The following is a 24,263-nucleotide window of genomic DNA, read 5'->3' on the forward strand; positions in this document are numbered from 1 at the left end:
GTTGGTGGGATTGCAAATTGGTACAGCTCCTATGGAAAACAGTATGGATGTTCCTCAAAAAACTAAAAATAGAAATACTATATGATCCTGTAATCCCCCTATTGGGTATTAACCCACAAAAAGCAAAAACACTAATTTAAAAATGTATATGCACCCCTATGTTGTTTGCATTATTATTTACAATAGCCAAGATAACCTAAGTGTCTATCGCTAGACAACCAGATAAGGAAGTTGTGATATTAATGGAACATTACACAGCCATAAAAAGGATAAGACTGTACCATTTGGGATAACATAGATGTACCTACAGGGCATTATGTGAAGTAAAATAAGTCAGACTGAGAAAGACAAATACCACATGATTTCACTCCTATGTGGAATTTAAAACCAAAACCAAACTAAATGAATAAACAAACAAAAAGGAGAATCAGACTCAAAATACAGAGGGAAAAAAGTGACTTTTTTTTCCATACAAAGGGAGGTGGGTAGAAGTATGGGAAAAATGGGTAAAGGGAAGTGGAAGATACAGGCTACCAGTTATGGAATGAATAAGTCACAAGAATAAAAGGCACAGAACAAGAAATATAGCCAGTGATATTGTAATAGTGAGATATGATAACAGATGGTAGCTACATTTGTGGTAACATATAAATCTGTCAAATCATTATGCTGTATACCTGAAACTATGGTAACATTGTGTGTCAACTATATTCAAATAAAAATTACAATGAAAATTAAGATTAGAGAATAGAAACTTCCCTTAAGTCCCAACTATTCATTATAAAATTAACAACAACAAAAATAACAATAACATGAAAGAATGCAACATACGACTCGAAATTTCATGAGTCATTTATCAAAAAATACTAGTTATAAAGACCTGCCAGTACTTTCATTGTTCAATCCATCTAAACTAACCATACTTTATATTACTAACAAGGTGATGACAAGGAATTGCACTATCAAAATTTAGTATACCACTCACATAAAATGAATATAGCATATTATTTATACTTTTTTATACTTAGCTCTTTGCTCAGCTATGACACATGCACTACTATTAATAAACTATATGATTAAGCCAAATTATATCCCTGAAACTGAAATAAAGGAAGCGTGACCTTTGTCATAAGAGGACAGTATATAGATAATCCAATATGGGCCTAAAAAATCAGTCAGGCTGTAAGGCTTTACTGTGAGAGTGATATAGTGAAGCAGCAGAACAGATAAAGACGTCTCCTCCTAGACCATCTGGTGTGGATCTCACAGCTATACTGCTGAAGCCTCACCAGAGCAGCAAAGCAAACAAAACAATAATTCTGTTCTGGATACCACAGCTGCTGAGATGGGGGAAGCTGGTATTTCTATAACCAGTAATATAACACAGAGGGATCCATGCAAAGAGGCACTCTCTTACTGGTTATTCTCTTGCTGATCTGATAAAGATTAATTCTTTCCTTTTATTATCCAGCCTGAGGACACCATATTATATTGCTCCATTCTGAATCGTTTTATGATTCTATAACTTTATCCTATAGTTACTCTGGCTAAGACTGGCTCCTAGCTAATCTTGAAGAATAATGCTGAATAGATTTAACTCTGCCAGACCTCTGTATGCCCCTCCAAATATCCAGGGGATACTCTTAAATAATTCCTATAGGACTGCCGAGACCAAATTTCTATCTAGATTAGGAAAACACCTGGGCATATAGTCTCCTAACCTTATGATACATCTTATTCAGGTTATTCAAATAACTAAATTGGCTCCAAGATACAGCAAAGATTAGATGGACAGAATTACAACCTTTAATATGTGCCAGACCCTCTTAAAAAACCTTTATATCACAAAACAAACTGAGGGTTGCTGGGGGGAGGGGGTTTGGGAGAAGGGGGTGGGATTATGGACATTGGGGAGGGTATGTGCTTTGGTGAGTGCTGTGAAGTGTGTAAACCTGGTGATTCACAGACCTGTACCCCTGGGGATAAAAATATATGTTTATAAAAAATAAAAAGTTAAAAGTAAAAAAAAAAAAAAAAAAAAGGCTCCACAAAAAAAAAAAAAAAAAACAAAAAAAAAACAAACCCAAAAAAAACCTTTATATATATGACCTATTTAATAGGGGGCACCTGGGTGGCTTAGTAAGCCTTCAGCTTAGGTCATGATCCCAGGGTCCTGGGATCAAGCCCCGCATCCGGCTCTCTGCTCTGCAAGCAGCCCGTTTCCTCCTCTCTCTTTGCCTGCCTCTCTGCCTACTTGTGATCTCTGGTCTGTCAAATAAATAAATAAAATTTTAATTGTATGAGGTAGGTACTACTATTATCCATTTTAGTTATTACAAATCTGGGAAATAGTTTAGATAACTTGCCCAAGGTGACACAGGTAGTGAATTGTGGAGCTGGGGTTCTAATTTAGGCAGTCTGGCTTGAGATGAAGATAAATCATTGTAGATAAACTCCAGAGTGAAATGAACAAAGTTGATAATTTCAAAGTTCTAACTGAATTCTTAATGATATTTATGCCAGAAGATGACTTATAGCAGCCTAACAGAAAGAGGAGATAATATTAGTATCATCCACTACTACATTATAAAAACAAGGGCTGGGCAAAAACAAACGTGATTTGCTAGTCAGACTACCAGAAGTTGTCTCCATTCAGAATATAAGGCAAAAAGGACTTGTGAACCACCTAAGTCATAATTATAAAGCTTAAATTCTGAAGTGTTTTTGGAAAAGGCTCTTGGGCCATTGCTCAGAGTGTGATTATTCCTAACATGTTTATACATAACTAAAATGGAATCAGCAATTTAAATTCTCAGATTTCAAGAGGTTAGAAGGAAGTTAAACACGGAAAGGCTTCTCAAGATGGGAAAACGGAAAACAACAGTGATAGTTGACAATCTACCAGCAAGAAAAGAGAAAGTTTGAAACAAGTGCATTATTCCATGGCATAGTAAGTATCGTCACAAAGATAAACCACGCCTCCATCTATTTCAACTATTTTTCCAAAAATGCCCAAATAGGAAGGTATAATTTTAAAAAGCAAGAAAAGAAGTAATACATCCATATATTTAGATGTTAGCAAGGCGCAGATAGAGAAATATTTTTGCTGATGCTTCTAAAGTTTGCTATGAAATACTACTTCATGAAAGACAAATGTGGTCGTATTTTGCTGAATACAGTAGTCGAACAAAATTCAGTAAAAAAATCAAATCATGCAAATCATACATATATTCATACATAACACACTTAAGCATTAAAACAGGTACTTACTTTGAAGATTTTATTTATCCATTTGACAGAGATCACAAGTAGTCAGAGAGACAGGCAGAGAGAGAGAGAGGAAGGGAAGCAGGCTCCCGGCCAAGCAGAGAGCCCGATGTGGGGCTCGATCCCAGGACCCTGAGGTCAAGACCTGAGTGGAAGGCAGCGGCTTAACCCACTGAGCTACCCAGAGGCCCCAATTAATTACTTTGGATTTTTGAAAGTGGTTTTACAAAACAGACTGTCATATCATGATTATTTGAATTGGGTGACACCCAGATTAGTAGTCTCATGAGTTCCTCAGCTCCTTAGCACGCATCTGTTCCCAACCTTGCAGCTGGAATTTCTTCTCCAGCCTTCAATGGACATGTATGCATTTGAAAATGTTGGAATTAGGCATTTTATTCTAGTAGGTGAGGGTGCCTTAATGAATTGAGACCTGCCCTGGGAAACTCTAGAATTGTGCAGATTTTGTTTTATAAAGGGCTAAGAATGTTTTTAGGAGCCGCTGGCTTTCAAGTGCAGACATATTAAGCATTTTTCTTACTATTACATTTCTATTGATATTCATTCCCCAAAGTTCATTAAGTGAAAAAGGAAAAAGGAAGGCTTAACAAGAATCAGAGCATAATCTGTTAAAAATAAGTGTACTGGAGTAGAGAAATTTGATTTCAAGTCTTGTGTGTGATTAGGAACCATTTTATTGGACTGAATTACAAAGCCATACAACTGTGGTTTACACTGGAGGAAATGACAGTTTTAAACTACAGGCCTTGTAGGAGGTGTCACTACGGTATCATGTTGACATACTGTAAATAGTAACTGCTGCTTAACACTGTCATTATAGATCTAATTCCAACGAGAGTCAATTCAAGTCTAACCATTAAACTAGCTACACTTCTTATCTTGGGATTTCAGACACTCAGAGAATATTTAAATATATTGCTGCCATGTTCTAGGACAATGCTGCTACACGATAAGGGAGGTATTTATTTTTTGAATAAGATAATACTGTAATGTAGCATGTGTAGAAGAACTAAATAAGCTGCACAAAATGGAATGTTGCTTAAGGAAAGATTAAAAGCCAATAAAACCTTTTTAATACTATTTTAATACGAGAGATAAAACATTGACTGAATCACCTCTGAATTCAATTCCTCTCTATGTATAAGAAATGTACATAAAAATGTCCTGCCAATATTTTATTTCTCAAAGTTATTAGAAATACAGCTTTTACATTTAGATATTTTCACTATAGATTTCACTAAACCTGCATTTTCCCAATCTACATGATTACTAGGAGCTACTGAAATTATCTTTTCAGAGAATACAAATACCATTTGTATTTGTATACATTGTATTTGTACCATTTGTTTTCAATGTTGAATGATTTTTTGATTTTCTTCAAGTTCTTAATATTGATATGTATTGATATGCCTATTTAATTCTTTAGCAACTTGAAAATTAAATCCATATTAAATTGACTTTGGATCTGTTTATCTATAATAATATTTTCTCTACCTATATTCATATTTAACATTTTGCTCAGACACATAAAACAATGTTTAACATGCAGATTATTGTATATTCAGTGAATTTTCTGCTTCCTTGAAAAGTAGAATCATATTTCTGTATGGCCCACAGAGTCATAATACTGTATGGTTATCACACCAGATTGCTTTTTACTTACAATTGCAAAAGGAAAAAGACATGAATATTACAATTTTTTATCAGATTGAGCTAAAGGTTAAGTTGAAAGATAAAGTTGAAAGATATGCAATGAGGCAAGACTAGAGTTTTTAAATATTTCTGATCAACATCAAGAGAATTAGAAAGATACAGAGAATTGGAGTTAATCCTCTTTTCCCCCTTTTTGTTTCCTCTAAGCAAGTGTCTTAGTAGATTTAATCCCAGAGAAATTTAACAAGAATCCATCTTACACTGCTCATTTTCCCAGTAGTTTTGTTCATTTATTTCCTGTGGTGCCTATTTTTTTTTTTCCTCCTTGCTTATGTGACAATCGTTTTGAAGGAATTTCTTACCTATTGTTACCTGTTAAGTCAAACTATCTGGAACTGCCTGCATTTTACCATGTAAGAACTAAAGACTTCTTAGTAAAACAAAGCAAACTCAGGTCACTGGATTTTGCTGGAGAGACAGAACACTCCCTAGAAGCGCTTTCCTTGGCTGACTTAAAATCCCACATCTTGCTGGGTTGAGCACAATGCTGTAATGCCAAACCAAAGTAAAAACTTAAGGAGCAGCTTCATACAACTGGCACATCTTGTTATGCCAAAAACTTTATACCTGGTTTCTTGAAAGCACCTGTTCTTGTCATATCAGGATATTGGGTGGCATTAATAAAACAAGAGGCCAAGACCATCAGCAATAAATTCCTATTATACAATGGGTCTATCAGCAATCAATACTGCTGACTTCACTGCACATTCACTGGATTAGTGTGTGACTGAAAGACGCAGTCAATAAAATGCTTGAGTAGTACAGGGTGTGATGCTTTAGAAATAACTGCTACAATAGCAAACCAAAAGTACATGTTATGTCTGGACTTAGAATCAAAAGATTGATGTTAATGCATTTCTGATACTCTGCTTGTCTATCATTTCCCATTTACCAGTCTTCTCTCTGCTTCCAGTCTCTGCAACAATACACTAGACACCCTACTCCTACTGTATAAACTACTACAGCGTCACCGTCTTTCTCTCTTTCTCTCTTCCTCCCCCTCTCTCTCATGTTTCATTAAAATTCTTCAGGAACCAATGGGAACCTTTTAAGTTATGGCCAGTTGTGGCTTCCATGACCCTATGATGGTAAAAGTGACCACAAGGCTACAACTTAGCCACAACACAGAGCCTTAAATCGTATGAGTAATGTGGCTAATCTCATTTAAACTTCCCAAAATGTATAACAAGTTAAAAATGAAATTGATGCTTTTAAATGCCTTGGAGTTTGAGGGAAAAGAGTAGCCAGGGATGCATCCTGTCTTGAGGGGCATTAAAGCCTCCCTGCCAGTGATTTTTTTGTTTTGTACAAGTAATATTAAAAGCACAATATTTGCAAAGATTCCCTCAAAGAGGTGCATTCGGTTCACAAATTATTAGTTTCACTTTTTCCTGCATAGTAATGTAAGCCCCACATATGAAAGGACAACAGCACAATGAAGTATTAATATTCTTAAAACCTTAACCTTTCTTGCCTGGACCTTAGGGCTCAAGAGTATGTGTGTGTGTAGAGGCTGCATTTACTTCTTTGCAGCTACCTCATTTCATCTAAGTTTTTATTGTTGTTGATGTTATCTTGCTAAATAAAAATGAAATTTTAGAGTGAATGGTGTCTTCTCATCTACCTGAAACCCACCTCAGAGACCACTATCATTATGACTGAGCAAAAATGCAAGTTCAAAGAGTCGTCAGAATTGTTCACAGCGGTGCAGAGTGGGGAGGGAAAGCCAGGATCCACACCAGGTCTTCTCACTGAAGTTTCTCTATATAGAATCGCTTAAACCTCTGCATGCACCAGCATTAACGACTGTCATGAAGACTAGTATCTTGTACAGAGGAAGGCTGTATGCTGAATTAGATCACTGGTTTGCCTGGGTTTATAGGATTTTCCAGGACTGGGACTTCCATTGAGTCTAGGACAAACAGGGATGATTGACAACCTGAAAGGTGACTACCTGATATAATCAATTCAAGACCAAGGTGAATAAATAATAGGATAAGGTACATGCACTAATGGAAATTATTGTATTTTCATCATGACAGCCAGTAATCTATAAATTCAAATGTTACAGTAAATGATCATGGAGGTATCTGTATCACAAATTCTGTATCACAAATTATGAATTGCAAACTCAAAAACCATGCAACAAGTCTAAAATGCATTTCTAGCAATTTAATTAGTATTTATAATCATGTACTTTGGGGGGGTTTCACTAGAACAAAAGAATCTTAAGAAGTCCTAAGCCATGGTCCACAAATCCATAATCTAGAATTAAATCTAGAATTAAAATAAAAAATAAAATTAAAAAATTAATTATTCTCAGAGATTTAGGAATCTTCTTACATCATTTTGGCGTATCTTCACTCAATTTTCTGAAAGAAATATTATAAAACACATAATTTGAACTTTTGTAGTCTTATAAGTAATTTTAAAATTGTTCAATTTAATTACAGTTTAATAGCCTATGAAGAATAGTAACTACTTACAGTTAGAACAATTTTACCAATGAATTATTCTAGATGTTCGCTAAAACACAAATTATTTGATATGCTCCAAAGTATTTGTGTTAAGTTGTGAGATAACATGTCAATAATTTACATGTCTTTCAATGAATATGACAGCATTTCCTTTCATTTGATTAAAAGTGTTTTTTATTATTCTTCTATTTTTAGACATCTACTGCATCTGGGTTATGAAAGCTTCTGGGAGAGTTGATAGTTGATGAGGGATACTTTATATAAGAACTCGTAGTCCCAGAATAACTCTGGATATAACTAACCTGAAAAATGCATTGCCAGGACAACAAAATACGCAGGTGTAGGGAGATCTCAGCAACATGCGAACTTCCTGTTATTATGGTAATAGGATTTTGGAAAATCTGGGTCACCTTGTTGCTCTGCAAACAGTCTCAGGAAGACCAAAGTTGAAACCCCATACTGACCACTGCTTCTGTCCCCAGATTCAGTGCTTACTTATCACCCATATTTTCATATTTCTAAAGATACATTAATGAGAATAGGGCATATATGTTTGATTACCTTAGGAAAAGATGAGCTCTTGGATTAGGAATCTGCTGTAAATCAACCCAATTGTAAGCTTTTTCAATTTTCCTTACATACCATTATCAATTTTTATTTCTGTTAAACATTTTTGCTAACAGTTTAGACAGACATATACCAGAATATGTGTTCATTTCTATAGACTTTTCTGAGAAATGTTATTTAATTTATCCACCCAGTAAAAGTAATTTTAAGAAGATTATGAACTTATTTCAAGATTAGTCATCAATGGTTGAAGCTGTACGCATTATCCTAACAAAAGTCTAAGATTCTTGTCATCATCTCACCACATTTACTGATGGTGCCACTTTATTCTTTCTTTCTATTAGCTAGGTTAACAACCCTACATTTTATATAGCTACTATATATTATATTTATCATGTGCCAGACACTTATTTTAAAAGTTTTTCATTTTATAGCATTTATAGTCTAAAAAACCAAATAAAGTGGGACTTTGTGTTATCCCCATTTTTAGGGAGGGGAAAAATAAGTTTAGAGAAGCGAAATAAATCTCCAAGTTTAGAAAACCAAAAGTTGTATCTGAGGCTTTCGAATTTCAAAATCCATGCTAAAGAGTTATAGGAAAGGTCTCATTCTCTAATGACAGCCCATCAACAATATGTGTGTTCTGTTGGTGTATCTAGTAGTAAATACTGTCATTTAGAAAATCTGTATTATCTAAGATAAAAAAATCTACTAAGGAATTAATGTTCTCAATATATATTTGTGCATGAAATGATGATTCTTGGCTTTTTCTTGTTTTTTTTTTTTTCCTTCTGTTTTATCTTCTGTAGCACATACTAACTTCTCCATCACAAAAAAAGAATGAGAAAAAAAAATGCATGGGTTCACTGATGTATCATTTCTGATCCTATTTCAATATTTTGACCATGCTTTTAAAAATTCATGATAATACTATTACAAAAGTGATTTCTGTCCCTACCTAAAGTTTTATTTAACTTTTACTGTTGCTTCTTTATCATTCCTCCAAAGATAAAAATAACTGGTTGACAAAACAGTCTCATTAGAGTTATCTTTTTGACATACTACTAAAGAAAGTCTTTTCTCTCTAAATGGTAGATTCATTTTCTACCATTTCTACCAATCTATTTCTATATTTAACATAGATTATATATATAACATATATAATATAGATTGTATATATATATAACATAGATTTTATATATATATATAACATAGATTATAAACTAATTTCTACCATTTCTACCAACCTATTTCTACATTTAACACAGATTATAAACTTATACCTGAACTTTTATGTTATTTATTTTTTATTTTTTCAAAGATTTTATTTATTTTGAGAGAGAGAGAGGAAATGAGTGATGGGGAGGGGCAGAGGAAGAGGGGAAGGAGTCTCCATGCCAAGCAGGCACCCTGTCTCCGGCTCTATCCCAGGCACCTGGGATCATGACTTGAGCCAAAGGCTGATGCTTAACTGACTGAGCCACCAAGGCACCCTAATACCTGAAATTTTAAAAGAAAATGAATTCCAAATGCAAAGCCCACCTTTCAGTCATTTAAAAGTATTATGGATTGAGAGGTGTGCCCGTAAGATTCTTATGTTCAACACTTAAACCTCAGTGTCACTGTATTTGGAGTTGGGGCCTTTAGGACATAATTCAGGTTAAAGGAGGTCAAAGGTGGGACTGTAATCTGATAGGGCTTGTGCCCTTATGAGAGGAGAAGAGACACTAGAGCTCTTGTTCATTCACTCTCTTCCTCTGTAAACCACAGATGAAAGATTACAGGGGGAAGACGGCATCTACAAGCCAGGAGAGAGGGGCCTCACCAAAAATCAACTCTGACAGCACCTTACTCTTAGACTTCTAGCCTCTAGACTATGAAAACATAAATTTCTGCTGTTAAAGCCACCCAGTCTGTGGTGTTCCGTTATTGTAGGCCAAGCAAACTAGTCCAGGAAGTCACTGTATTTGCACTATATATTTCTCACAAACTTGGTCTTTTCAAGTTATCACTGTTAGTGAAATACCATATCTACATTCTAATAAATGATGCTATTGATTTGGTAGATACTGGGGAGATCACCTAAAGGCAAGGCACTGCTATATCTATGCAGCTAAGAAAAATGCATGAGGTTAACACCCAGATGTACAGCAAAATGTCTACTGCCCCTTCCTTTGCACTTAAAATGACCATGTGACCAAATGTGTATGACAATGCCACTTTACAAAAGGAAGTTTTTATGTATTTTTATTTCATTATCTACAGCTATTCCTACCGAATTTTTATAACTGCAATATTATTTTATTTCTCATAACACCTAGATACATTAGTTAAATTCCCATAAACATAGGAGAAAACTACCACAAATAAACCACAATGTGCAAAAATTTTATATTGAGGTTTATTGCAACTGCTGGGCATTATTATATTACACTTTCGCTGTGGGTTCTATAAAATAAGAAGAATAGATAACAGTAGATATCTAACATAATAAACAGAGATGTCCCCTAGCCCTCTACCTATTTTATGATAATTTATTAACACAGATATAAGGGGAAAAAAATAGAAGGAAGAGAAAGAGGAAGAGGAGAAAGGGACATAGGTTTTCCCTATTTATTTGGCCAGTAATACTTTTGCAATGACTTGGTTATTAAATTTAAGGAAGACATCTTAATCAAATAATTTTTATAAATGCTAAGTGTGAGTAGACTGAATCAAAGGACCTATATAATGAAGTAAAATTAGCCCCACCTGTCCAATTTCTTTACAGAATGCATAATTCTCTCTCAAGCAATTATGTAATATGCTTTTAATCCTAATATAAGTAAACTACTTAATTCTTATTTGCCTTTGAAATCATGAGACATCAACATATATAAGTACTTAAAATATATTAAAATAAATGAAATTTGTTTTATCATAATTTCTAAATTCCCTAGACATCAACATATATAAGTACTTAAAATATATTAAAATAAATGAAATTTGTTTTATCATAATTTCTAAATTCCCTCAAGTTAGAAATATACATAACCTGAGAAACTTCAATATTTAATATTCAGTTACCATAATTATGATAATTTAAAATATATACATATATTTAACAATATTCTAAATTTACAAAATATTTTTAAAATTTCCATCTATTTATTTGTCAGAGAGAGAGAGAAAGAGTGTAAGCACAAGCAGGGTGAGAAGCAGGCAGAGGGAGAGCAAGGAGCCCAATGTCGGACTCCATCCCAGGATCCTGGGACCATGACCTGAGCCGAAGGCAGACATTTAACTAACTGAGCCACCCAGGTGTCCCTAAATTTACAAATTTTAAAGGTTTGTTTTAATGAACTAAGAAAAATACAGCTACACTGAGAATTTATCAATCAAGAGCTAACATTCTTTTTCTTCCAAATGCGAGTAGGAAAATGACCAAAACAACTTGGACCCTGCTACAACCTTATGACAATAAAGAAATAAACCTAAAGCTTCATGTATTATACAATCGTTTCAGTTGTCATGATAAGTGCTAAGACAGCTAGGTTAGGTATGATAAATAATGACACTTCTGTGACATGAGATTTTTCACAGCATAACAAGTAATCAACAGGGGCCACCAAATGATTGGTTATTCCATGGCAGACGCAACTACAAGCTCTACCATATATCAATCTATAGCAGGAAAGTTAAGAAAACATGTTATTGGTAAATCTACAGATGATACTTCATTTTAAAATGACACTAAACATGGCTTCTCTAAGTAGTTGTAAAAAATAGGCTTTTGTTTTAAAGATTTTATTTATTTATTTATTTAAGATAGCAAGAAAGAGAGAGAACAGGAACAGAGGGGAGAGGCAGAGAGAGAGTGAAAAGCAGGCTGCCCGCTGAGCAGGGCACCTGATGCAGGGCTGGATCTCAGGACCCTGGGATCATGACCTGAGCCTAAGGCAGCCACTTAACGGCCAGGCACTCCCAAAATAGACTTATTTTTAACAAAAGTTTCAATTCACAAAGTAGAATGGGTTCACGGAAAACATTTTGATAATATAGACAGTATCTGTTTTCCAAAGTAATCATTTATGCTTATTTAAAGTGTGTACACTGCAGGTTATTCCCAGAAAGTCTAATTTAGCAGGTACAGAAAGGACCCAGAAAACTGTATTCCGTGATGCAATTGTTCTGCTGCAAAAACTTTTACAAAACTTTATTCACAGCAGACACTGTTTCCATCTTTATATGCCATGTCATTGGGCATTGTTCAAATCAGGTCAATAAACTGATTATATTTAAAAATTTTCCTTCACTCTAGAGTTGTTAAAATAAAATTTTATTTGTACCAAAAATATATTTAATAGTCAATTATTTCATATCCATTACAAAAATTATCTCCAAAGTTACCTTAAACATATTAATTAACAGATAAGAGTAATCAAACATATTATACTATTTAAAATACATTCAACATTTTGCAACCAAGAGTTAAAAATATGGGAACTTTATGCCATTTAAAGATTCACAAGAGTGAAATCATCAAGAGTACCTGTCTCTGGGGCACCTGAGTGGCTCAGTTGGTTAAGCATCGTCTGCCTTTGGCTCAGGTCATGATCCAGGGTCCTGGAATCGAGCCCCATGTGGGGCTGCCTGCTCAGGGGAGAGTCTGCTTCTCCCTCTCCTCTGCCCACCAGCCCTCACTCTACCTCCAGCTCTGTCTCTAATAAATAAATAAAATCTTAAAAACAAACAAACAAAAAAAAACCTCTCACACTTATTATCCCAATGGTGACTCCTGATCTTTTTCCAGTGTTAGAAAGCGATGAACTAGCCTGTATGCACTTGTGTTTTAATAGGCCTGTTTGCAGGAAGATGAAGATGCTGAAAGCTTAAGTTAATCCTGGTGTAATTTGAGAGCTACCTCAATGACTTCACCTATTTGAAATGCACCAACTCTTTCAACCAGATGGGAAAAATGCTGAAGCAAACCAGGTTTGAATATGTAAAGCACCAGTCACATGACAGATTTGATTATAGTAATCGAAAAGTCAGACAAGGTCCTAAGCTTATTATTTTTAATCCAATTATTTACCATAACTCTAATGATCAATTTGCAGTGAACATGAATCTAAAATTTGCATGAGATAATTTATAAAAGAGAATGATAGTTTATTTTCTTGGTTCAGTCTAGGTACACAATACTTTAGACTGAAAAATAAAGAACGAGACAGCTGAAAAGTTAAACAAAACATCTATATTACAGAGTTCCTGTGCTCTCTCCACAGGACAGAGAGTCAAGTCTTTGTTTTCTGAGCTGGCAGTTGTCAAAAATCACCTCAGAAACAAAGTTACCCAACTGTTTCATAAGACCTCAGGAACTGGAAACTCTATGACCTCTCATGGTAATCTCCTCCTTTCAGCTTTAGGTTAAGAAATGCTTATTTATTCGTAATAAAACTCTAGCCAAGATTTAGGTTCATTTTCTCTGGCTTCACAAAAATTTTGTGGATAGTAGCTAGTCAGTCTCCTATTTAAAATAATTCTTCACACTTTGGGATAAATTTTGTCTCCACTCGTTAGTAGCTGTGGGACATTGTGAAATAATAAAATATACATTCCTAGAGCAGAAAAAATGTTAAATATGATTTTATGGTACCTCTTAGTCTTTAAAGAATTTTTGTTTTTATTGATTTAGTTCATTCTCAAAACAATCTAATGAGGACACTTTAATCACCAAGGGTTAGTGGGTTATGTGTCAAATGATAAAGACATGATAAAACAAACAAACAAAAAAAGAAAGAAAAACCCTCCTGTTTATAGCCCAATAGTTATAAAGATAAACTGAAATAATAAACATGAAATACTTTTAAAAGTAATAAAGTACTGCTCAAGGGTAAGGTCCATAACATATGTAGTAATATACCAACTCCTTTGTTCTGACTCTTACTGTAATATGTTTACCCAACCCATGGGACTTCCATTTTATTTCTAATTTTTCTCCCTGGATCATGTGTATTGTAAAAACATATTAAAGAAACTAAGAAAAACAAAGATAATTATAATAATTCACCAAGTATTTCATGCCAAGAGCAACATAATCACCCCTAGTTCTTACATGCTAATCTCTGATATTTATTTCTCAACAGCTTATTTCTTCTTTTTTTTTTTTAAGTGAAATGAGATTATTAACTTTTATAAGTCTAAGGTTCACTAAGATTTTATTTTTCTGTTATGTTGTTTCCCTCAAGTCTTTCTCATCCTTCTTGATAGAGTTTATTCTCATGTCCCACATTCTTCTTTTACCTTCCACTAATGACTTTTACCTGGTGCTTAATAAAGCATTTCTCTAGTTTAAGGCAATTTACATTTTAGCCAACATTCCTAAGCCTATCAGTGCAGACCCATAGTAGGAACCCAGGAAGTCTCTGACGAATACATGAATGAATACTTTTTTAAATTATCTTTCAAAATTTTAACAACTCAGTGGAACCTGGGATGGTGAATCAACAGTTGAGCACACGTTTTTTTCACCTTCCAATAAAGTCCTAAGTGAAAAGGACTTTAGGTGAAAAGATGATCTTTTCATCAAATGTGTTGTGTGCTGACTAGCTCTTTGTTGGAAAACTGACAAAGCATGTGCCATGTGCTTTACGTATGTTAACTCACTAATTCTTGCCTACAACATTATGAATTTGTGAGGAAATTGAGGCAGAGTGTGAAGCAATTTGTTCAACCAGATCCAAGAGCTAATAAGTGGCAGAATCAAAATGTGCACCCAGGCACATCAAACCCACACTATGCAAGGTTTTTGTTAATGAGAAAATTACTTTTAAAAACTATTTTAATAGCATTATTTGAAAGTAAAAAATTTACATTAATTGCTACTGAAAGTTTCTCAAAACCAGTTCAAATTCTATTTTATTAGAGTGATTATTTCCACACAATCATGCAAAAGACAGTCCATTCCCACACTCTCTCCGTGCTCTTTCATTTAGCAATTCTTCCTTAATATGCTTGCAGTTATTCTGAGGTCTCTATTACTAAACACAGGCTAACTTAAGTCACAAGCTTACTAATGTTTTGACATTTTCTACAAAAATACTTTCCTAAAAACACCTACCTGAAATTACCAATTAATGTTCTTGACTTGAAACAGAGTAAGAGAGAGATTCTTTTTCTTAGCTTTGGAATCACAAAACACTTTTAGCAATTTAGACCATAAATTTTTATGTGAAGAATCTAATATTTCTCAGAATTTCTTTGAACACGTTATGGGTATGATTGTGATATTTATGAATGCACTATTTTAAGGAACTATAATTTTGTATGACATATAGACAAACATTACATGCGAACATATAGCAATTAAACTTTACAGCATGCATTTACCAATGACTTTTCAGATATCATAGACTTCTCTGAGAGAAAAAGAAAAGGTGTCTTTTTCCTAGATATACTACAGGAATCATTTGGTGTATAAGAAACTTAACCTTTTCAAATATTAGCTATGGATAACAGACATAAAACATTGAGAGAAAGCTTCATACCTGTTTTATTGGAAAGTCTAAATGACACCATCTTATCTGGAATATTACATACATTCCTCACTGAAGCAATGCAGCTATAATTAGCATAGTCTTGAGGTCGAAGATTCTTTAGTTTTAAAATCTTGGTTTCACCCTGAAAATGTAGAAAAGGTCATTAGAAAAAGTCAATGATAACAAAAATGAATGAATGAATGAATGAATGAATTATGGCATTATGTTGTATTAGATCATATTATCATCAAAATGGCAGATTGTCTTATTTTTTAAGGAAAAATGCCCTAAAAAACCCAAAAACCAAAACAAAAAACTTGCATTTAAAAATAATACTATGATGTGCCTGGAGATAAAAGCTAACAGACTACAATGAAAATTCATAACATTTTCTTAGCAAACTAGCTTCCTAGGGGGAGAAGTCTATTTCTGGTGGTAGTTATGCAAATTATTGTGTAAGGATCAGAATAGTGTACTTAATAATGGAGTTTATTCAACAAATACTGCAATCTACCCAGACTTCAACATGAAATGTTTCGAAAGGAATGGATTCTGAAGAAGAGCCGATAAATGAAACATTGCTGGTAGAACAAAGTTATTGAAGTCAAGCTAATGACAGGCAATTAAATTTATATACATAAATATTTTGTGCATACATATCAATGACAGATGTAAAATGTCTTAAAGAAGCATTCATGAAAAAAATGAAAAAAAAAGGAAAAAATTATTATTGTTTTGCAATTTTATTTTTCAGGAGTTCAAGGTCTAGATCTTCCAGGTAAATCTGCAAAACTGTAGATAGACTCAAATCAGGCAAGTAGCCAGGAATATCTTACAAACTCTTGATGAGCCAGGAAAGGCCATGTAAAATTATGGCATTGAAATTGTTGAAATGGTAAAAGAAGAAACAAACAAACAACAATAAAAATTAAAGAAAAAACTTCCCAGTTCAAAATGGGTTTTTTTTTTTTAAAGATTTTATTTATTTATTTGACAAACAGAGATCACAAGTAGGCAGAGAGGTACGCAGAGAGAGAGGAGGAAGCAGACTCCCTGCTGAGCAGAGAACCGGATGCAGGGCTCATCCCAGGACCCTGGGATCATGGCCTGAGCCAAAGGCAGAGGTTTTAACCCACTGAGCCACCCAGGCGCCCTCAAAATGGGTTTTTTAAGATTTCCTTACTTTGTAAGGTGATTAATGTACTTTCTCAAAATAGTTCCTCTCATAAGTAACTTAATTATGGAAATAGTAAACAGTATCCCAGTGAAATCATATTTGGTATAGCAATTTTCAAAATGTTAATTTTTTTCCAAATAACATCTATATGCAACCATGTGTAATATCACTCAAATCCTAAATAATGCAATACTTTCACACATTCTTCAGAAGGATTGGAATAATTAGTAACAACACAAAGGACTGCCTGCTCATTTGCAAAAAAGCTTGCTCACACACAGATGTGGATACCTAGTTTTTCAAATGCATCAAATCAATCTCTCCTTCAGGTTGCAAGGGCGCTGTGGCCATAATTCCATTCATGCACTGTCAAAATTTGGTCTTAAATCAGTTACTTTCCCCAGTGGACTAAGAAGGAACAATCTTCTATCTTCCAATTTTTCTTTAGGAAAGACACTGGTTTTTTTCTATACAAACGAAAGCAAATGCATCCCACATGAATATACATAAGTCAATGTGCGTGTTTCTAGAACTTATATTTAAAACATGCTCTCAGTGTGTTACAGAGTTCCCATTTATATTAACTAAATACAATGGCTAGAAAAGTGTGTGCTTAGTTAGAAAGCATGTTTGAAAGAATTAGCATGGTTGAAAGAAAATATTATACCAGAAACAGATGACTCAGACAATTTTTGAATGAAATGATATATCTTACTCCTTCTACCTTTGTGACTATCATTCGTTAGATTTCTTCACTCTCCTTTCTCCTCTCAACACTTAACTGTTGGTATTCCTGGAGCTGCCTGTCCCACAATTAATTGTGAGTTATAAAATTCCCCTAGGTGATCTTATTCTTACTATTACAAGCCCTACCTTCCTGCCCTCCTCCTCATGTCTACATCTCTATTCCAGAATGTTCCCTTAAGTTTCAGATACATAGACCAAATTTTTACCTCAATATGTCCATTTTAACGCCTCACAGACACCTAAAACTTAACTAACGTATCCTACACCGAACTTCAGATCCAGTCCTCTAAATTTCCTCTTCCTTCTTTAGTAACAAGAATCTTGAACTTTCGATTACTTCTTGTTCATATATTCAGTATCTCCCTCCCAGATCCTTTTATTGACTTTCAAACATGCTCATTTTTGACCACTCTTTTTATTTATTTTTAAATGTAATGCTCTACATCCTACATTCTTTAAGAAATTCCTGATTACAGTTAGTATAGTTTAAAAACACAAGCAAGCAGGGCATCTGGATGGTTTAGTTGGTTAAGCGTCTGCCTCTTGGTTTTGGCTCAGGTCATGATTTCAGGGTCTTGAGATCAAGCCCTACAATGGGGCTCCACTGAGCATGGAGCCTACTTAAGATTCTCTCTCTTCGCCTTCCTCTGTGCATCCTCCCCCCGCCCCCAATAAATAAAATCTTGAAAAAAGCACAGGCAAGCATAACGATCTGCAACCAGAATTTCTTTTTAATATAAAAATCTGATCATGACATTTCTCTGCTTAAATCACATCGATGACTTAACTATTGTTCTTAAAGTGAACACAATTGCTGTTAACATGATGGTCAACCCTATATGGTCTATTCTCCTTTCCTCCCTAGTCTCACCTCATTCTCTGAGTTCCTTATCCAGCTTCCTTCTACCATAGAACCTTTGCATGTGCTTGGTTCATCATCTCTAGGCCTTATCAAATTCATCTCATTCTTAGATACCAGTACTCCCTACTTCCACAGGTAAACCTTGCCTCACCTTCTGGAAGAGGAGGAATCACTTTTGGTGAAGTGTGCTCTTATTTCTTCATAATACAGTCTCATTTTTCCATTTATTTAAGGAAAGGATTAATTTTCTGCCAGACTCATCCATCCCCTTGCCAGGAAGTACCTAGAGGGCACTAACTATGTCTGTCCTGTTCTCAGTTCCAAGCATCTAGCACAGGACTTAGCACAGGAGAGATACTTTGTAAATGAATTGAAAGTGCTATAACTACCTATATTTCACCATTCAAGCATTTGCACATATTTATTTCTCCAGGATTATTATCTGCTTGGTACCTGATATGAATTCAAAGGATGTAAATGTATGTATAGTTAACATTCTAAAAGCAATCATAAAGTAATAATGATTCTCAAATACATACAAAGGAGAAAGAGTGTCATTTAGATGTATATTTAGTGATAAATTCTCTTTATTCACAGTTAATTATATTCTGTCAGTACTTGTTTCTGTTTCCAATGAAAAATTATTTTTAATCCATATTTTTAAAATAATATTTCGACACTCCACTGAAACTGTACCTACTGTCATTAATGATGCTCTTTTGTTATAATTCAGTAAATCTTTCTTTTTTATGCTTCTATACTTTTCTGATTATTTCTAACACTTTGCTACTTTGACAGCCCCTATCTGTATGTAATTATTGTATCATAATTTAGTCACTTCTTGGTTGCTTTCCCTTTCATTTTCTATCTATTGTACAAATTTTAGTCTGTAATCTTCTACTAATATATCTCCAGTGGAATATGATCCATTATCATAGTATTTATTAGCATCAATGTATAGGTTCCTGACAAATCTCTAAGCAAAACAACAGAAAAAAACACGCTTTAAAAAAATCACCATTAGTAGTATAATTAATAAAATAGAACTTCTCCAATTTTTTTCCTATCCTTTTAACTGCAGTTGTTAGCAATTATGATCTTGCACTTGTATTTTCCCCCCACTCTGGACCTCTTAAGATAATCTGTTTTGGTTTTCTAATTCTTTTTGATCATTCTTTTTTTATGTATTTTTTATATCATTTATTGACTTCTATTTTTCCTGTATTACCCGCCTCCCTTATAAGAAACCACCTTATACTTTGCCAACGAACAAGTTAGGCTTGCCTCTTCTATTTCTATTTTTTTTAAAGATTTTATTTTTTTATTTGACAGAGAGAAAGAGATCACAAGTAGGCAGAAAGGCAGGAAGAGAGAAGGAAGCAGGCTCCCCGCTGAGCAGAGAGTCCAATGCGGGACTCCATCCCAGGACCTTGAGATCACGACCTGAGCTGAAGGTAGAGACTTAACCCACTGAGTCACCCAGGTGCCCCTATTTTTTTTTTTTTTAAGATTTTATTTACTTATTTGACAGCAAGAGGGAAAGAGAGAGCACCAGCAGGGTCGGGGGCGGCAGGCGGAGGGAAAGGGAGAAACCCACTCTCTGCAGAACCGAGAGCCCAGCCAACACAGAGCTGGATCCCAGGGCTCTGGGACCATGACCTGAGCAGAAGGCAGATGCTTAACTGACTGAGCCACCCAGGTGTCCCAACCTCTTCTATTTCTAGTTTGTATTTCTTTTCCTGTTGGATGGCCCTGGCCTCTCTGTACATGTCCTCTCCTCTCCCTATCATACCTCTGACTTTCTGCCTCATGTCATGTTCTTTGATAACTATTTGATGGAGATTTTCATCAGTAGGGCATACGAGGTCATATTAAACTTAGAAAGTTCATTATTACACTCCATTAGAATGGCTGCATTACCTATTTTCTCTGCTGATGTTCTTTTTAACGCAAGCCACCATCACTCTCCCATAATCCAGACTCAGAAGACATGGCATCATTCATTTTTTACTGTTTCTCATTACCCCACATTCAATGACATTAAGCTTTAGATTATTCTTAATTTTCTTTTCACGAAATGACCTTTCCTTTCCAATCATATAGGCACAGTATTTGCTTTAGACCCTTATCACTGATTTAACCAACATTGCTTGAGTGCTCTTTCTGGCTAAGGTAATATATGGTCTACTATGAAGAACTGCAGCTCTCTTTTATTATAATCATTCTGATGCTGCCACCAGACATGCCTCGTGCCATGTCCATGCTAGAAAACTCTACCCAACTTTCTTCTAAGACACCATTTCAAAAACTTCAGTTTGTCATTTGAGATCCTATGCAGTTTAAGCAAAATTACTTTTTCCTTATTCCTCAAACTCCTCATTCCCATCAATTAAGTTTCATCACTATTTTGAACTGTCTTTTTATAATATTCAATTCTGTCATCTTTAAAGAAAACACTCCCAGGGTGCCTGGATGGCACAGTCAGTAAGCATCTGGCTTTTGATTTTGGCTCAGGTCATAATCTCAGGGTCCTGAGATGGAGCCCTGCATTGGGCTCTCTGCTCGGCGGGGAGTCTTCTTGAAAGTCTCTCTCTCTCTCTCTCTCCTCTCCCTCTGCTCCTCCCCCCCTAAAATAAATAAATAATTCTTTAGGAAAAAGAAGAAAGAAAACACTCCCCAACCCCTGATATGCATCTTTTTCTGTTCCCAGCTTAACCAAGGTGCAGTTCAAAAAGATTTGTACATATTCTCCACTCTTTTCTGACCTTCCCAATTAGAAGTAAATTTTTACTTTCTTTGGAACTTTCATTGCATTTTTATACTAAGACATCTATTAATTAATTAATTAATTAATTTAAAATTTTTATTAGGCAACATACAGTACATCATTAGTTTCAGAGGTAGTGTTCAATAATTCATCAGTTGCGTATCACACTCAGTGCTCATCACATCACATGCCCTCTGTTCATAAGTCAATATTTAGTGCTTACTTGTGAGTTACCATTCAGTGGTTGCCTTAAGTTCTTTAAATGAATCGTAAGGCCCCTGGGATAGAGGTATCCTGTTTCTCTCACAATACATAGTAAGAAATTTTCCTATCCATCGCTTAATAAATTATTTGTTGATTAAGAATGCACTAAAATTCAGTCTTTTCCACCCATTATATCCTTCAAGAAGAAATGTAGTCATAATATATAATCAAAATGACTTTTAAAATAAAAGGTAAAAACATAAAATCTATAAAAATTAGACTTTATTCTTCACTAAGCACTTGGTCCTTTGCTTATGTTGCTATATTTCTTGTATTATCCTTATTACTTTCTCATTTCTCTACCCTTCCTATTAAACTTGTCACATTAATAATCAGATACTGATTTTTTCTCTGTAATTTTTCTACATTTGAATATTTTCAAGTGGATTATTAGAATGAACACATGGCCAACTCTCCTGCTCCTCCCTGTTCTTGGTAAAAAATAAAAATTGTATGAGAAACAGCCAAATCCTTTAAATGTTAGGTTAGTCATGCACTTCCTGTCTGTTATATATTAAGAAATAGCCAGTTTCTTGACTTAAAATTAACTACAACCATAGAGGGAATGATGTGCTTGGAAATTCTGTTCCTTGACCTTACGCAGCAAAGAGAGAATGATCTTTGATAAACTCATCCTAAGTTGAAAATACTGTAAGTTGAAAATGCATGTAGTAAGACAAACCATAAGTGACTCTTAATCTCACAAAACAAACTGAGGGTTGCTGGGGGGAAGGGGGTTGGGAGAAGGGGGGTGGGGTTATGGACATTGGGGATGGTATGTGCTTTGGTGAGTGCTGTGAAGTGTGTAAACCTGGCGATTCACAGACCTGTACCCCTGGGGATAAAAATATATGTTTATAAAAAATAAAAAATTAAAAAAAAAGAAAATGCATTTAATATAACTAATATACCAAATGTCATAGATTAGCCCAATTACCCTAAACATGCCCAGAACCCTTATATTTCCCTGCAGGTGGGCAAAATCACCTGGCATAAAGACCATTTATAATAAAGTGTTGACTATCTCAGATAATTAATTGAATATGATACTGTAAGTAAAAACAGAATGGCTATACGGGTATTGGTTGTGATCAGTTGGGTATCACTCTTGTTGTGATCACATGGCTGACTGGGCACTCTGGCTCATTTATGCTGCCAGCATCACAAGAACAGTATCTAACTGTATATCACTAGCCCTGAGAAGACCAAAATTCAAAATCTGAAGTATGGTTTCTCTTGAATTTGTATCACTTTCACACCATTGTAAAGTCAAAAAAACGTAAATTGAACCATCACAAACTGGGGACTGTCTGTATATGTTTTCTGTCATTTGCTTTGTATATTTTTTCACTTTTATTTTGCTTTTTTTTTTGAATTAGATATTTGTATCGATCTGGCTTTTCCATTATATGAGATAACTTCACCTGACATTCCACCCCTGTCATTTGTGGAGTATATGCTGTCAATTCAGTCAAGATTGCTGACTAGAAAAAAATAGATACCCAACCACTGCCTTGCACATAAGCTTTCAGTCAACATTGCTTAACCATATTGACTCAAGTAGTAATAGGAATAAAAAATTCTTAACATTAGGTGAGGCTGAAATATAGATTTATAAAGCTGAGTTAGGGGCCATCCACAGAATTATAGTCAGTTATGAATTAGAAAATGTAAATGGGAAATAAGTCACAAGGGAAGGAAATATACAAAACAGTCAGATACATCTGAACCAACAGCAATGATGCTCTGGCCATTAAAATACAGAGGTTACTACTGTAGTAGATGTATTCCTGAAATGTTTTGTGTACCTATGTTTTTGTGATTAGGAATGTGCCTGGTGTTTATATTACTCAAAAGTAAGAATACATATTGTTAAGCCTTAAAAAGAGGATTCATGTCGCCCTTCTAGATAACTCCCACAACAAGTATGGCCCAATAAATATAATGGTTTGCACACAGCATATTCTAGTTAATTCTTATGCAGAATGGAGCAGGAAAATAGACACATGAGAAGAAAAGACCAAAAAAAAAAAAAAAAAGAATAACTTTTACTGTGAACTTTAGATCCATGATAGCTGGGTTATTCAGCTATCATGGGATTGGAGAATTATTCTGGGTGACCTAAGAAATTTATATCTAGTATTCAGAAAATAAGGTACCAAGATATGTGAACCTACCGGATAGCCATCTAAGTGAATATGTAAGATTAGGCAGCATGCCAAAGAGTGAGAGGGGCTAATACAGACAAAGCCTATTGAAGGAATACAGAAAACAACATGGTGAGTTATGGGAAAATTTGAATCTTACCTACTTAATTAATTTACTACATCCTGGAAATGATGAAGACATTCAGGATTACCTTGTTCCCCTCAATAAACATTTCCCAAAGTCCATTATATTAAAAAGATATATATATAGCATATTGCATAACAAAATATATCAATATATGTGTGCATACATATATATGCTATCAAATGTCATGTATGTATACATTTGAATATAGATTTATACCGATTAGACTTTACTACTTATAACTGGTTTTATCACATAAAATTGATTTTATTCTTTTGCTCATATACATTTAATATTCTGTGATGATAGAAGGCTTTTTCCATGTGAATTTCCATGATTTGTAAAAAGGAATTTTCAGTTGATTATTGTCTAATTGTATAATTAGTCTAATTAGCCTAATTATAACTAATTATGTAATTGATGTAAATATGTTCGGTCTTGTAATTAGATGATATAATTACAATACACAAGATGATGTCATGAAAATCTTTATGAAAAGTTCTAGAAAAATAGCAAAAATGTGTGCAGTTTATAAAATTTAAGTACATTTTCTTTAATATTGACCAAATTATTTGCAATACCTATAGTT

At 34.4% G+C, this 24,263-nt stretch overlaps 1 protein-coding gene across 1 annotated transcript in view; it reads right to left on the reverse strand.

Moving 5' to 3' along the window:
• Positions 1-24,263, reverse strand: part of MDGA2 (MAM domain containing glycosylphosphatidylinositol anchor 2) — an 879,614-nt gene that overhangs the window by 306,143 nt on the left and 549,208 nt on the right. Inside the window, exon 5 of the mRNA XM_059182014.1 lies at positions 15,575-15,707. Coding sequence (XP_059037997.1) covers positions 15,575-15,707 — 133 coding nt within the window. The remainder of the gene's footprint in view (positions 1-15,574; positions 15,708-24,263) is intronic.

Source organism: Mustela lutreola, chromosome 7 (assembly GCF_030435805.1).
Source record: "Mustela lutreola isolate mMusLut2 chromosome 7, mMusLut2.pri, whole genome shotgun sequence".
NCBI lineage: Eukaryota > Metazoa > Chordata > Mammalia > Carnivora > Mustelidae > Mustela > Mustela lutreola.